Here is a 15,978-nt window from a genome sequence, read left to right on the forward strand (position 1 = left end):
TAGCAAAGATGTTATTCCATCGTCACACATGTGAGGTTAAAGGAAAATATTCCCTCTTAGCTCTGGATAAATGGTGGGGTTTTTTCCCTGAGTGATTTCTCAGCTCTCCTCAGAGTTCCTTTCACATGAGCAGCAAAATAAAAGCCAAGGCAATCCACCTGATTCCAAATTAAACCACAACTTTCCCTCTACAACCTCCACTAAACTGAAACCTAAATCCCACAAACATCTGCCTTTCCAAGTCATGAAGAAGCAATTTAGGACTTATAATTTTTAAACAGGCAAATATATAAATCTTTGGAGGAACATTCAGTCTTTTTATTGCAGCATAATAGGGACTTTAAAATGTTTTATATAAGGCATTATTTAGGAAAAGGGCAGTGTGAATATTCATGATATACACTGCCTAAAATATTTCAAGCTTGCATTAATGTCCTTGAAATTAATTAATTGTTTGAGGTCTCAGGCTTTAAAGCAGGAAGATGCCTTTGATTACCTGGCCTGGAGGAGGATGAAGGATTATTCCTTACTAATTCTCACAGCAAAATGACCCTTATTCCTGCAAAATTCCTGCAATTCCTGAACAGAGTGACAGAGGATCAGCTCAGGGCCTGTCACAGGAGGGTGAGGTCAGTGATTGGGGCAGACCTTGTCCAAACAACCTCTGGGTTTGTAGGAACTGCCTGAGCTGGTGTGACCGGGCTCTGAACGGGTGTGGGCACAGAGGAAGGAACTGAGGGATGGCCACCAAGGTGGTGCCTCAGGTTTTGGCTTTTCTATTTTTCACATTCTGTGCTGCTTTAGTGTGTGGGTCTGGGTTCACATTATGGGACAGTGAGCTCTGTGCACAGAGCAGGGAGACAAAACAATTCCTGCCCCAGCTGGGCACCAAGGACAAATGACCCAAATCTCAGCCCAGGAGCACAAACCCCGTGGGCTGGAGAGAGAAAAACAAGGATGGGACTGGATGGGCTAAAGCTGGGATGGGACAATGAACTGCAAGGTGCAAATGGAGCAGAACTGATCCCAGGGACAGAGCCCGTGCCCGGCCGTGCATTTTGGGGCCATTTTGGGTCATCTTGGGTGCAGCCCTGGCTGGGCTCTGGTGCTGCCCAAGGTGCATCCATGGAGGAGATGCTTTGGATAAATCCCTGCTTTATTCCTTATCTCCATCCAGTCTCAGTTCCAGCTCAGCCTGCACAAGACATCAGAGGGACGGCCACCATCAAGGGTAGTGGTCATCTGGCAGCACACATGGCCCACAGCTGATTAGAGCTGCAGCCAGCACTGATAAGAGCCTGACCCTACAGAAACAGAAAGTTCTTCCCCCCCGAGAGGGTGCTGGGGCACTGCCCAGGCTCTCCAGAGCTCATTCCCTGCTCCAAACCTTCCAGAGCTCCAGGAATGCTTGCACAAGGCTCTGGCTGGGATTGTTGGGGGTCTGTGCAGGGCCAGGGCTGGATGGACCTTTGGATCATTTCCAGCTCCAGGATATTCCCTTATTCTGTCATCTGAAGGCACAGCAGCCACCCAACACCCCCATGGCACTCAGGAAAACTTCACTTAGCAAAGCTATACCTTTAACACACTTCAGTTGTTTTTTTGGGGGTTAAAAAAAGGACCATTATTTCCTATCAGCCAAAAAATCTGCAGCTTTTCTACCTGGGAGCTGATAAATGAACCTCCTCAACGTATTTCCCCTTTATTGAAGTCCAAATGCCATATCAGATAAAGGAATTCCCAATAAAGGAGAACTCCCTCTTAATCTCCTGTAAGGAGTTTGCACATCCTGCAAGTCAGCCGGCTTTGTTTGCCCTGCCAGGTGTGCCAGCAAACCAAACCCACCCAGAATATCCCAGTCCAAATGACAGCAGCACCAGCAGTCACCTGGCACAGGGGACACGGTCAGGGAAGGAAATGGGGTTTTACATCCAAACTGGATTGTTTCCATCCAAACCGGATTGTTTCCATCCAAACCGGATTGTTCACCACCTCTGGGAGGAGCTGCACGTCTCCCTGAGCCAGAACACTTTAATAACAGCATTTTCTGCATTGCTTGGAAAAGCTTCACCCTATCTGATGATTTTCAGAGTTACTCAGAATTATTGAGAATAATTTTCAGAGTTATTCAGAATTAAATCCCCCACGTACTCACCAAGCTTGCTGCAAAGACTGAATAGGACAAAAGAATAAAAAAAATAGGAGAAAACTAAAAAATGTTGTGATTTTGGCTAATATCTGCATGGAAAAAACACTTCAATTTTTAGGGGTTTATTCCTTGTTTCTCAATAAAGTTTTTTCACAGCACAAGGAAAACTGTTCTAGAGCAAACAGAACTTTTTTGTGGACTCAAAATTTTGAAATTTTAAATCAAAGACAAGTCAGAGAAACAACCAAAAGCATCACCAGTCATCACCAAGCTTGCAGAAAACACAACAGATTTTGATTGTAACAGACGACATTAAGAATTGCACTGTTCAGTCTCCTCCTTTTCAATTTATCCAGGGGAAAAATATTTGAAATTACTTCAAATGATGCTATCAGTTAGGGAAAAAACCCAACAAAATGAAGAGGAAATCCCTGTGTGAAAAACACCAAATGACCAGTGAACAAGGAACTGCCTACCTTGTCTTCAGAATCACTTTTGGCGTCAGCTTTGCTTGGGGAGACCTTAAAAGAATTTGAGAAAAAACAGTCACTCAACCCAGCCTTTCAAAGGGTCAAAAAGATAAGTTTGAAATCAGCAGGTATTATTTGCACAAAGGGAAAATACAAATATTGCTTGCCTCAAGTGGGAAAATTGATAATGCAAATATTCCTTGAGAACACATAATGGCTATGATGAAAAATGCCTGGATCGAATATTTACTATTCAAGCTCCTAATCAATTAATGAAAATGAATTTTTAGAGGTGGTACAAAAGGAATATCAAGCAGAAAGTCTTTGAGACAGTTCCAGATCTGTATAATCTCTAGAAGTGGAATTTTGCAGAGCAGGTGGCACTCATTTGATCATTTCAGTGTCCCCCTCCTCATCCCCCCAGGACAGAGAACATTTCACATTTATTTATACATTTTTACATTATTTATATAAATTTTCCAGTCCCACAGGGGATTTTTGGAAGCAGCTGAACCCCAAAGAGAGGGAAAGGAAAGGCAGAACTTACCAGAGTTTTGAGGAAGCTCATGACTGAGCCCTGTCCTGCAGCTGCCTGGGGACTGTGCTGCTCTGCCTGTGCCCTGCCAGGTGCAGCCAGGTCTTGTTCACCTGCAGAGTCCTGCCCAAGCTCCTTCTGCCTGCACTCATCTATCTCCTAAAAAAGAAAAGGGGGCACAGATTGCTCGGTGCCAGCTTGCCCGATTCCCCGTGGAATGCAGAAGTGCCTTTTGTGACTCGCTGGGAGTCACAACAGCAATTCCAACCATTCCTGGCCAGCCCACGGGCAGAACAATCCAGCATTTATCCTCTCCTTCCCCTCTCTGCTCAGACACAGCACTGCTGCTGCTGGGGGGACGCTGCTCTCAGCCACAGCAGGCACAGGGCGAGCCCCAAACTCCACTTGTGGCTTTTCAAGGCTGAGCTTGTGAAAAACGGCAGCAAATGCTGAGATTTTGGCCCTGCCAGCTCCGTGTCTGAGTGCACCTTACAAAGATGGATTCTGAGTCTCTATTTTGCCATGCCAGGAATCATTTTTATCTATTAAACACCAATGTGACACACATTAAAAGAAGGAAAAAGGCAACAAATCAAAGTAATTCCCATTAGCCAGACAGAGCAGCCTCTTCTCTTCATGGAATTACACTTCCCAGAGCCCCAAAACATTTTCCAGTGCTCAAGCACTCACAAGTAGGTAATATTAAGGAAATTGTTTTCTGTTTAAACACCTGGACAAGGGTCTGCAAATGCTGAGATTTTGGCCCTGCCTAGTCCTGTCTGACGCACCTTGCAAAGATTGGACTTCTGAGTCTCTATTTTGCCATGCCAGGAATCATGTTTATCTATTAAACATCAATGTGACACACACTTAAAAGAAGGAAAAAGGCAATAAATCAAAGAATTCCCATTAGCAGATGGAGCAGCCCTATTTCTATCATGGATTTCCTTCCCAGAGCCCCAAAACATTTTCCAGTGCTCAAGCACTCACAAGTAGGTAATATTAAGGAAATTGTTTTCTGTTTAGTCACCTGGACAAGGGTCTGCTTGTAAAAAAACACTTCTTGAACCAGTTTTGGAGAGTTTGGCACCTCTCACACTGAATTTACCTTCCATTTTGGCCACCTTTGCCTTGAGCCTGCACAGGAAAGCTCAACAAAAGTGTTGTGCAGGAGAGAGTGACATCAAAGAATGCCTAAGTGACATCAAAGTCATTATTGAGTGACATTATTTTTCCCTAACCAGCCCATTATAGCTCAGTGGTTTTTTTAGTGGGAAGAATAAGAATTAAAGTGTTCTAAAGAACCTTTCCCTGTGCTGAGTGATTAAAACACCACAATAATTGCATAATATGGATTTCCTTATGTCACCAGTGGAAGGAACAGACTTTAAATGGTTTAAGATTTCAGAGGGATGAGGCCAGCTGGGTGTGGGGTGGGCAGTGCCAGCAGAACACAGGGAGTTAAAGCATCCATTGAAATGCCAGAGGGGACCTCAGTGCCATTCCCCACCCACCCAGCTTGCAGGCTGGCCCAGGAGCAGCAGAGCAGGGCTGGAATGCTCCCAGGCACTGAAGGGGCTCACACAGCACTCAGTGCAGCTGCCAGCCCCAGCGTGGCCCCAGAACAATCTGTCCCATGCAGGACACGCGTGCCCAGGGTGGCACACGCAGCTCTGGGGCCATGGAAAATGCTGGCTCTGCTCCAGGGGTTCAGGGGACACTGAGGCAGGAGGAGGAGGAGGAGGCTGATGTGCTGCTGAACAAAACTTCACAGCACAAGTGCTTGGTGCCATCACGCTCTTTAGAGCTGGATGCTATCAAGGAAAAGAAACAGATTTAATAAGGTTTTGGAATTACAGAAAGCCCAATGCATCCCTTGGGGTGCATTTCAGGAGGGAGCTGCACGCAGCTGCTTCCAGCACCCCTGGCTGATCCAGGACTGAAGCCACTGCAGATCCTGAGGATTGGGGCCATCCCAAAATCCCTGAACTCCGCTCACAGCTCAGATGTGCCCCATTTGATGTGCCCATTTCAGCTCCCTGTGTTCTGCTGGCACTGCCCATCTCACACCCAGCTGTCCTCATCCCTCTGAGGTTCTAAAGCATTTAAACTTTATTCCTTCCACTGGTGACATAAAGAAATCCATATTATACAATTATTGTGCTATTTTAATCACCCAGCACAGGGAAAGGTTCTTTAGAACAATTTTATTCTAATTTTTCCCACTAAAAATGTCCCTGCCCAAGCCGAGGCTGCCCTTGGCTACAGAGGATCCCTCCAGCCTGGCCTTGGAGAGGGGCTGTGCTCCATCCTGTGCTCCCATGGGAATGCTCCTGCATGGGAATGCTCCAGGAACAGCCCAGGCTGGGGCCATCAGCACAGAAATCAGGCACAGAGAACGCACAGCCCCGCAGGATCGCGGCTGCAGAGCCACAAAATCACCACAAAAGCCTCTGTGGCAGCTCCCTGCTCAAAGCCCTGGGGGTAAATCATGAAAGAAACCCCAGGAATAACAGAAGATCAGTACTAGGAGTTAATAGATGCTATGCAAATGTTCAATTCATGTCTTTGAGAAGCTAAATTTGGGGGTAATAAACACCTTAAATATACTGTAGTTTCAGTTCAGTCATCAGGAAAAAAAAACCCCAAACATATCAAAAGAATGTATTCCTGCCAGCACTTTTGTTTGCATGAATCATGGCTCAGTGAAACATTTCAGGCATATAATTTATCTTTTCTTTGGCTTACATAGTAAATGCTTCATGAATTCATGAATTCTGCCCTTGTTTTAATTATGCTGCGCTCTGAATGTAGTTTTGTAGACCACAAAAATAAAGAGTGGCTCAGCAAACACAGAATGTTTGTGCAGCTCTTAAGCTACAACTGTGGAGCCTCTCTCTTACTCACCAGCAACGCTGTTTGTTTTGTCTTGGCACTCAGTGCAGGGAAACTTTGCTTTTAGCATTTACAGATACTACAAGTCATAATCCACAAAGAAAAAAAAAAGAGAGAGAGAAAAGAGGAGCTGTTGGCAGCGATATCTTGATTTTTAGTATGATTATTTGGTAACAGTTTGTAGTTTCTACAGTAACAGTAATTAAATTAGGCTTGGTCATTCTCCCATCCAGCAGGAGAATTGGAACTTCAGAGGGAACAGAAGGCAACTGTGCTGCAAGGCAGAGCCACAGCCTTTGTTTTAGGGATTGAGTTAAATTTGGCAGCACGTTGCAATGTTTAGCTGATGTAGTTTCCTCAAAAAAGGGGCTTAACTCCTCTCTGCCCCCACCATATATTCCTTTTCATATCTCAAAGAACCAATGATAAAATTAGAGCCCAAAAATTCAAGCATAAGTTAAAAATTGCTCTCCCTGTGATCCAGATGTGTCATTTATTTACCCAGTGAACCCAAATTTGGTGATTCCTCAAAGATGTCTATGGTGCAGCTTTTTGCACACACCTGGGAGGTGTAGAGCCATTTTTGATAACCACAGCTGTCCTTAGGAATGTTCCAGAAAGCTGCTGGGATCCTGCAGACACTCCCAGCCAGCCCCAGCACCAAACAGGGCTCAGCTGTGCCTGGGATTTTCAGCTTATTCCCACCAGGCACCTCCAGGATGGGGATGGGCACAAGGGGACTGGGGCAGAACTGCAGGAATTAATAAGAAATCCAGGTGTTTTGATATAATAAAGCTTGATCTGGATGAGCTGGGAGAATGATTTAGATTCCCTTCAGTCCCTGAGCACGCACTGCCTCACCTGAGCTTTCAACAGGAATGTTTGTTCCCAGCAGCGTTTAACTCTGAATTTTAGTTAAAACTGCTCCAAAATGTCCTTTCCTTGGACTTTCACAGCTTTCCTTCAGCAGCACAGCAGTGACCTTCCCCACTCTGTAAATGACAGCAGTGGCACTGCAGTGACAGCAAAGTAGGAAATGGGAATTTGGCATTTGGTGGGAAAAGAGAATTCCTGCAAGCCATGGCGAGGACTTGTTGTGTGTGGCAGCCAAAAATATCTGCAGGAATTTGGGGTGCTGAAAAGCTCCATTCTGAGAGGCTGAACACAGAAGTGCCAGTGTGCCCTGAACAGAGGATTCATTGCAGATTATCCACCCTGTCCTGCTTAGGTGCTGAATGCCTTTATGGGCTCTTTAAATGTGCATCCCGAGCTGTGATGGGAGCACTCCTGAGGGGCAGGGATGGAAAATGCAATTGTTCCTTCTTAAAAATGAACCCTCAGGAAAATATTACAATGTGTACATTTATACAAGAAATGTGCTCTTCAAATCTGAGAAAGTCTAAGGTACAGAAAACAAAGATTAAAAATAAAAGAATTTTGGGGCAACTTGCAATGCTGGCAGTGTAAGCAGTGAGTATCTCATGAGTTAAGTTCAACGCTATCCAGAGCATCAGTGATCACCATCTTATTTGTAAGCCTGAACTGGCCAATAAAAGCAATTATTAAAGTGGTATTTACACATTGGTTTTCCCTCCTGTTTCTGACATTAGACAGAGTTTCAATTTGATCACCAATTCCTGTATTCCACCTCTCCAGCAGAACTCAGAGTTACTCCATTATTCCCTTTCAGACGATGGGCTTCTTCTGTAGTTAATTACCTGAAAATTATACCTTTTGTATATACTATACATCAGATCTGGCAGGAAGTGCAAAATCTAAACTCATATTAACTTCCAGCTCCTTTGACCAGAGTGCTCTTTCAATTAAGATCCATAGTTTCTTATATCACATTCTCATCCTGTAAAATCATTTCTAATGAACCACTTTTCCTTGACTAAAACATCACAATGAGCTGGAGTACAAAAATCATTGCTGCCCAATATTCCTTATTTTGCTGAATAGGGTATCCTAGCTAGAGAAGTAGGGCTATTTTAAAAATGGCACAAAACACACCAAAGAACTTTTAGAAACCCATCCAGAGTCAAACTCCAAGAAACTGGTTTAGTTTCAGGTATTTTTGCTTCTATTTGCAGCTGGCAGCTGGAGCCGTGTTGCCCAAACCTTCTGGGGAATTATAAACTGAATTAAACTGGAGGTCAGGATTTAGTCATGAGACAGAGCTTCACTCCTTGGCCACAGGTTCACCTTCCACACCTCTGTCCTGGGGCGTTACCTGTGGCCATTTTCAGGGCAACACTGACCCGTTCCCACCCCACATGGAGTTATCCCAGGCTGGCAGTGGGGACAATGAAATTGTCAGTGACAATGGAATGAAAGGTTGTTATTTTATGAAGCACTTGCCTCGCGCAGCGGTTCCCCGTGGGCCGCGATGCTCCCGTTGGGCACGTCCAGGCCCTGCCTGCCCTGCTCAGGGTCCCCTGCCGTCCTCGCCGTGCCCTTCTCCAGCCTGAAGATCCTGTCCAGGAGTGTCACTGCTCTGCCCTTGGGGGCGGCCACATCGCGTCCCTCAGGTGTCCCCGCGAGCCCCACGTCCTGCAGCGGGGCCTGCCCGGGGTTTTTATGGCTTCCCTGCTGGGGGGCTGCCCCAGGCCCCTCTGTGCCCTCGCCCGGGCCTTTGCTGGCGCCCAGGGTGGGCTCTGCGGGGGCTGGAGCTGCCGCTGGCTGCTGGGCAGGCGCTGGCACGGCCCAGGGGAAGGGCAGCAGGGAGCGGGGCCTGGCAGCTGGCAGGGCCCTGCTGGCAGCGCTCCCGCCGCTCTGCCCGCCCGCCCGGGCACCACCGGGGCCTGGCGCTGCTGGCTCTGCTGGAGAAACGGCCGCGTTATCCTGGGCTGCTGCTGCCTTGGCATCTGCTGTAACACAGGGAGAGAGGAGAGAGGAAATTACCCACAGGCATGGGCACGGCAGCCATGGGCACCAGCAGCCACTGGCACCACAGCCACTGGCACCTGGGCTGGGATGAGCTGGGTCTGAGGGCACACTGGGGACCCCATGCTGCTGCTCATCCCCAGAACTGATTTCTGCCAGCCCTCACTGAAATCAGTGCACATTTTACCCTCTGTTTATCCCCCAGAGCTGATTTTTGCCATCCCTGACATCAGTGTGAATTTTACCCTCTGCTCATCCCCAGAGCTGATTTTTGCTCCCCTGCCACTCCTCACTGAAATCAGTGCACATTTTACTCTCTACTCATCCCCAGAGCTGATTTTTACTTCCCTCACTGACATCAGTGTGAATTTTATCCTCTGCTCATCCCCAGATTTTTGCTCCCCTGTCACCCCTCACTGAAATCACACACTGAGTGCACATTTTACTCTGTTTATCCCCAGATCTGATTTTTGCCACCCCTCACTGAAATCAGTACAAATTTTACCCTTTGTTCATCCCCAGATCTGATCCCCCCCCACTGAAATCAATGCAAATTTACCCCCTGCACAACCCCCTTGCAGTGTCAAAGTCAGATCCTAGCCCTGTTTGGCACTACTCAGCCCAATGGACAGCAAATTAAAATCAGTGATATTCAAAAAAAAAACCCCAAACCTGGTAAAACTTGAGACAGTTATATATCAGTGTATCCCCTGCTCCTCTGTCAAAGCCAAGGAAACAAAAGGAATGGGAAGCTCCAGGCCTGATCCCATTTCCTGGCTGGCCAAACTCCCAGCAGGGAGCTCTGTGCACTCACAACTGATTTCATTCATTTTTCCTTGCCCTGCTGCCTGCTCTCCTCAGTGCAGCTCCTGCCTGCACCTCTCCTTTGCCTGTGGGTTATTTTCGGCCTGATTTGAATGCTGATAAATCACATCCCAGCCAGGTTTCTTAGCCGTACATGTCTCTTTACATTTTACATTTCTCCTCTCACAAACTGTGGCTCAGAATCACATTTCCTCCCCTAAAACTCACACAAATCATTCCATGTGGCCATCACACCTTAGATGCAAAACCCCTTTTGATTTGAATGTGTATTTTATGATTTTATAAAACAATGGAGCTTTGATAACACAGCTGAGGTGAAAATCCCTGGTATGGGATTCACAGGCAGTGAAAGGCAGCTCCCACTTTACCCAAGACAAAAGAAACAAGAGACAAAAGAAAAATAATCTTGCTTGGATCTGTTTTGTGGCTGGAAGCACAGATGATGTGGTGTGAAACCCCAATAAAAAAGGGTCTTGTTGAGAGGTAAATCTTACAGCTCCCCCTGAGCTCCAGCTTCTCTTCCCTGCTTGGGCTGGAATATGGATCTGATTTCCCTGTCAGTCATCACCACATTTCAAGGATGAATTTAGATGTATTTAATTATAACCGTGGAAAACTGTCAGGCTCAAACCGACTTGCTGAATTAGAACAGGGAAATTGTCAGTTTCAATGTAAAATTGAAATTATTTCAAATTATAATTGCAATAGTCTAGTCAATATTGTGCCTTTCACATTTTCCTTTAAGAGAAAGAAAACCCCAGATACCAAAAAACCTGACTGAAACACATCTTCAGATCTTCAGTGTGAAATTCTTTGGGATTAGGAAAACAGAATAATTTTAGATCTCAGCTTTCAAAGCTACCCCTTGGCTTTTCACAGCAAAATTCCCCCAGGCTTCCCACCTTGCCAGGGATTCTGGACAATCCCACAAAGCATCAGCAGCTCCTGGGCTGGTGCTCATGAAATATCACAGGAGGACATTGCTGCCCAAGGACTTCTGCCATGGAGCTGCTTCCTTACAGGAACAGCAGAAGAAGAATGCAGGGAAAAATAAATTCATGGATGCCCAGAAAGTGGAAATCTGTGTCTGTCCTGCCTGGCAGCACCAGGGACCCTGAGCACATCCCTGGAGCAGAGCAGAGCCCAGGGCCCAGCCTGGAGGTTCCTTTGCCCACAGCCTTGATCCCACGGCTGGGTGTCCCCATGGGACCCTGTCCCACAGCCCAGGCTGCTCCTGGTGAGCAGAAATGGGGTTTTCCATGAACCCCAGGATCATGGAATGCTTTGGGATGGAAGGGGCCTTGGGGACCATCTCACCTTGCCATGGCAGGGACACCTCCCACTGTCCCAGGTGCTCCAAGCCCAATGTCCAGCCTGGCCTTGGGCACTGCCAGGGATCCAGGGCCTTCCCACCATAACAGGGAAGGATTTTTTTTCCTAATATCCAACCTAAACCTGTTCTCTGTCAGTTTGAAGCCATTCCCTCTGTGCTGTCCCTCCATCCCTTGGAAATCCTCTCTACACCTTTGCTCTTGGCTCCTCCAGGCCACCCTGAGCTCACCCCAGAGCTTCTCCTGTGCAGGTGAACAATCCCAGCTCTGCCCCATCCCTCTGCCCATCCTGGAGCCTCCTCTGGGCCCTCCCCAGCAGCTCCTGCCCGAGCTGGGGTGCAGTGGGGCAGTGCTGGAACGTGCCAGCATCACCTCAAGGGACTTCACCTGCCAGCAGCAGGGGCACAGGTGGCACCCTCAGGGCTGTGGTGACAGCAGCCACAGCTGCCCTTGGATCATTCCCAATGAGCCTTTTGCTCCCTCTTTTTTGGATGTTTTGGGCCAAGTGCTCCCCAGCACAGCCTGTTCTGGTAAAGAGATTTCCACTTTCTGGGCATACATGAATTATTTTTTCCCTGCATTCTTCTTCTGCTGTTCCTGTAAGGAAGCAGCTCCATGGCAGAAGTCGTTGGGCAGCAATGTCCTCCTGTGATATTTCATGAGCACCAGTTTCAGTTTCAATGCCCTGACAGGCACAGCAAAAGTGCAAATTGCAGCTACTCCAGCACCTATTGAGATGCTAGGCTGGGGCCACCGAGGACCAGCTGTAGTTTCCTGAGCCTCCTGTAGTAAAATTTGAAAAAGAACTTCTAATTATAGTTGGAAACTTGGGAAGTAAGCAAAAATCCAAAACCCTTCCCCAGCTAAAGAAAGGAGAAACAATATCCATAGGAAAATAATTGTGAGAGATGCTGAACTTCTGCTTTATGTAACAGATAACAAATGAACCACAGGAAAACTGGCTTGGGCTCAAAATTAGAGGTAGAGGCTCAGCACTAAGAAAACCAGCTAAACAAGTAGCAGCTCAGGAACTCATGGGGCTCCTTTTATCTCAAATTATCATGGAAGGAATGGGAGCCCTGGAAAATGTCACTGCCATGGGCTCTGTGTGTGTGTGTGCTGTGTCAGGAGAGCTCCAGCTGCTCCAAGGAAATTCTGCTCAGGGCAGATCCCAGGGCTGCACTGAACAGGCACAGCAAACTGAGGGACAAAAGCCTTGAAATTCCAGTATTTGGGTGAAAAATCTGTGTTATTTTTGTTTTCAAAGACACACAAGTGCCATTTTCCCCCAGATTTATTCCTCAATCCAGAGGCAGAATTGCAAAGATAAGCAAAACCCCCCAAATTTTAGGCCAGGTCTTTGAGCAGATCAAAGCTGCTCGTTGTGGCTGAGATTAAAAGCTGCTCTGAGATGAAAATCAATACACAATTTACAGACTGCATTTCAGACTACTCCTGCTCCAGCATTTGCCTTTCAACTCTTTAACAAAGGCAGCCACACTCCAGAAGATTTCTCTCTCTTTCCCCTTCCCTTCATCAGGGTGTGTCAATAAGGAAATTTTGCAGCTACACAAAGTCCCTCTTCTGTAAAAACTCATTTTCCCTTGAAATTTGGCAAATTAGACCAACATTTTTTCCATGATTTAGTAAAAAAATAGAGAAGCTCAATGGTTAATGCAATATCAGAGAATCATGGAATGGTTTGGGTTGGAAGGGACCCTAAAGTTCATCTCATTCCTCTCTTCTGACTACGAGCCAGCCACAAACAAATATTTTGCTTAGCCATGGAATTAGAGCCACACAGCACTTTTTTTCTCCCCTGGTGTTCAGATAATCGTGGAGAAAATATTTTAATGGCCATGAAGAAACCATGAAGGGCTACAAGGGGACATTTGGCACCAGGAATTGCAGCAGGGCAGGGCAGCACAGGGTACAACTGCCCTGAATGAATTTCTGCAGCAAACACAAATCCAAAATAAAACAAATAAAAGTCTCCTCCTTCCTTAAAAAAGAAGGAGCACACTAATATCCTTTTGCCATCTTACTACACTATTCCATACAAATAATTTTTTTGCTCCAAGAATCACCTTGTTTCACTAATTTAACTTGCATTGTTATTTACCTGCAGATTTCCAGAAATTAATGGAAATAGGGGTAGAGAAGTCAGCAGCAAGAATAGGAACGATCATTCCCTAAAAGCATCCCTGAAATATTTCACATTTCAGGATTTCTGCTGGGTTCTGGCTGCTAGCAGCATCTGCTGAATGGGATTTATCCTCTGGGACAAAGGAGCTGCAGCTCCACTCAACCTTTCTCCTTTGTAATCTTTTAAACTCCTTTGTAATCCTTGTTAGGAGCAGGTAGATGTTTCAATCTGCATGGAATCACCAGCCAAGCCCACAGGAATTGTTGCTGTTTTGTCCTCCTGCTGCATTTCTGCTCTGTGTAGTGCAAATCAGAGACAGAAACCTCCAGTTCCAACCTTCCCCCTCCACCTGTTGCTCACCAAGTGCTTTTATTACTGAAAATACAACAAAGGTCCCTTATTTTTTCCTAAAATCCTCACTCTGTGCCCCAAAAATGCTATTTATTGCAGTATTTCATTTTAGAAATACTATGAAAACATAGTTGGCAGTAACTTCTATCACTTGTATTTCTCCAAAATCTTGATTACACTGCACAAACACGGAGATTTCAATGGTATCTCAATGATTTTAAACTGCTTTTCAAACAGGAAAAAAGTTAAAATACAAGAAATATCAACACAGGAACGTCTAATTTTTCAACTTGCTACTTAAACTGATTAATTAGGTAATCCATTTAAGCAAAGCAGTCCCATATGCTTCATTTTACATATGAGGAATAAAATGTACATGTATTTTCTGGGTCTTCAGGCAGTGAAAATCATCTGGCTTTTATTTCCTCCTCAGAACTCTGCTGGTTTACACCAGAAAAAAACACACAGAGAGGCTTTGCTGGTAGGCAATGCTTAAAGTGACTTGTGGTGGGATGGCACTGGGAAATTTGGCCTGTGGAGCACAGATTCTGGGCTGTTATCAGAACCATCTGCATATCCCCACACCAGCCTTTGATTATTTTTATCAAAATTTAGATTTTTCAAGTGCCTGTGGCAGACTGAGAGGGTTAACAATAAATCATAAAGTATTTTTCTCAGCATGGGATTATCAAGTATTCCTTAATTTTGGAAAGAAATCCTTATTTTTTTTTTCTGTATTTAAACTTTACAGCTTCTGCAGAGCCACATTTCCAAGTCAGAGCTGTACCACGGGTCCATCCCCAATTCAAAGCCTCTCATGAATATTCATTATTCCTTCAGTCCCAACCTCCCCCAGGGCATTTCCAACCCTTTCCCAGTCCGTACCTTCACCATTCCCTGCCGGGGGAGGGCTCTGAGCAAACACCGCGGATCCATTCGTGATACCCTCGGGAGACTCGGGGAGAGGCTGAAATAACAAAGAGCGGAGGTTTTAGGGCATCAAAGGGGTGAAAACTGCGCTGGGAGCAGCCAGGGCTGTGGGATGGGGTTGCTCACCTGGTAACTCTTCACTGTGCAGGTGTTGTCATCCTCAGCTTCCTCTGGCACGCTCAGGTTATTCCCCATGGCTGCTGCGGGGGGACGAGAGACAAACCCCAAATAACCCTTTCTGTGTCATTAATGTGAATTCACAATTCTAGTTAAGAGACAGCCAATGGGGGCAGGTGTTAAAATCCCCAAAACCGCACCCAGGGTACCTGCCCCATCCTCACCTGCCCCGCGCCCATGGTGCTCAGGGCTCACAGCTGCTCCCCAAAATGCCACCAGCCAACACACTTTTCTTGTTTGAAAAAGATTTCAAACAATATTTCTGATTCTCAGCCCCTGCAGCTTCCTGTTGATGCAGAGCTCCTCGCTCCAGGTGAGTTGTCAGGAGCTGATGCAGAGCAGGGGCCACAGGCTCTGAGCTCTGGCAGATTCTGCTCCAGGAGAGCTCAGCCATTTCCTAAAATCCAGTTTATAATTATCGCTGAAATAAAACACACACAGCAACCATGTGGGATTTCAAAACATTTTCCCTCACAGGAACTCTCTCAAGGAAAGATGGAGATGAACAGGAGGGGCTTTTTGCTAAAAATGGGAAAACTTGCTACACAATCCCAAATGTGATCCCAAAACACCAAACTCTGTTTTTCTGCTGTGCTTATGGGGAGGATGGGGCTGTGGATGCCCCTGGACCCCTGGCAGTGCCCAAGGCCAGGCTGGAGCATCCTGGATGGAACAGGATGAGCTTTAAGGTCCCTTCCACCCCAAACCCCTGTGCGATTTAGAAAACATCCATGTGAGCTACTTCTGCCTTATTTTAAAGAAAAATGACAGGTCACTGCCACCTATAGACAGCTGCGAGCAGCACAGTGATGAGCCAAACACAGAACGGCTCAGAGTGGCAGCTGATGTCACAGCTGTGCCCTGTGCCAGCTCCTGCAGCTGACTGTCCCCGTGTGGCTCCGGAGCTGACAAACAGCAGCCCCAGCCCTGGCATTCCCATGGAATGGTTTTTTTTGTTTTTCCCAGAGTGCTCAGGCCGCTGTTGATGTGCTCAGATCCATTTTTCTCTCATTTGATACACCGTGACTTAAAGCTGGAGTTATTCAATGTGAAGGCAAATAAATAAAAATAAAGGAGCTCTCATGATGTGGTTTTGGAGTGGATAATCAGGGAATTGCAGCAGAGTTTGGCTGGAAGGGGCCTTGGAGATCACCCAGCCCCTGCCCAGGCAGGGCCACAGAACTCAGCCGGGTGGGTTTGGGTGTCTGCAGAGAGGGAGAGCCACCCTACACCTTTATGTAGAGGGATGTAAAGAGATCCTCCTCCCTGGAGCTGTGCCAGGC

General features: G+C 46.4%; 1 protein-coding gene across 4 annotated transcripts in view; it reads right to left on the reverse strand.

Moving 5' to 3' along the window:
- BCAS1 (brain enriched myelin associated protein 1) overlaps positions 1 to 14,718 on the reverse strand; it is a 32,130-nt gene extending 17,412 nt beyond the window's left edge. For 3 of the 4 annotated variants that reach the window (XM_064729691.1, XM_064729690.1, XM_064729688.1), the window contains exons 1-5: positions 14,645 to 14,718; positions 14,474 to 14,555; positions 8,411 to 8,919; positions 3,167 to 3,313; positions 2,626 to 2,670 (exon numbers count right to left, since the gene is read on the reverse strand). In XM_064729691.1, the coding sequence (XP_064585761.1) occupies positions 2,626 to 2,670; positions 3,167 to 3,313; positions 8,411 to 8,919; positions 14,474 to 14,555; positions 14,645 to 14,713 (852 nt within the window). In that variant the 5' untranslated portion in view covers positions 14,714 to 14,718. The remainder of the gene's footprint in view (positions 1 to 2,625; positions 2,671 to 3,166; positions 3,314 to 8,410; positions 8,920 to 14,473; positions 14,556 to 14,644) is intronic. The other variant, XM_064729689.1, reaches the window with a different exon arrangement.
- Between the last annotated feature and the right edge of the window lie 1,260 nt (positions 14,719 to 15,978).

This window comes from Zonotrichia leucophrys, chromosome 20 (genome assembly GCF_028769735.1).
Source record: "Zonotrichia leucophrys gambelii isolate GWCS_2022_RI chromosome 20, RI_Zleu_2.0, whole genome shotgun sequence".
In the NCBI taxonomy this organism is placed as follows: Eukaryota; Metazoa; Chordata; class Aves; order Passeriformes; family Passerellidae; genus Zonotrichia; species Zonotrichia leucophrys.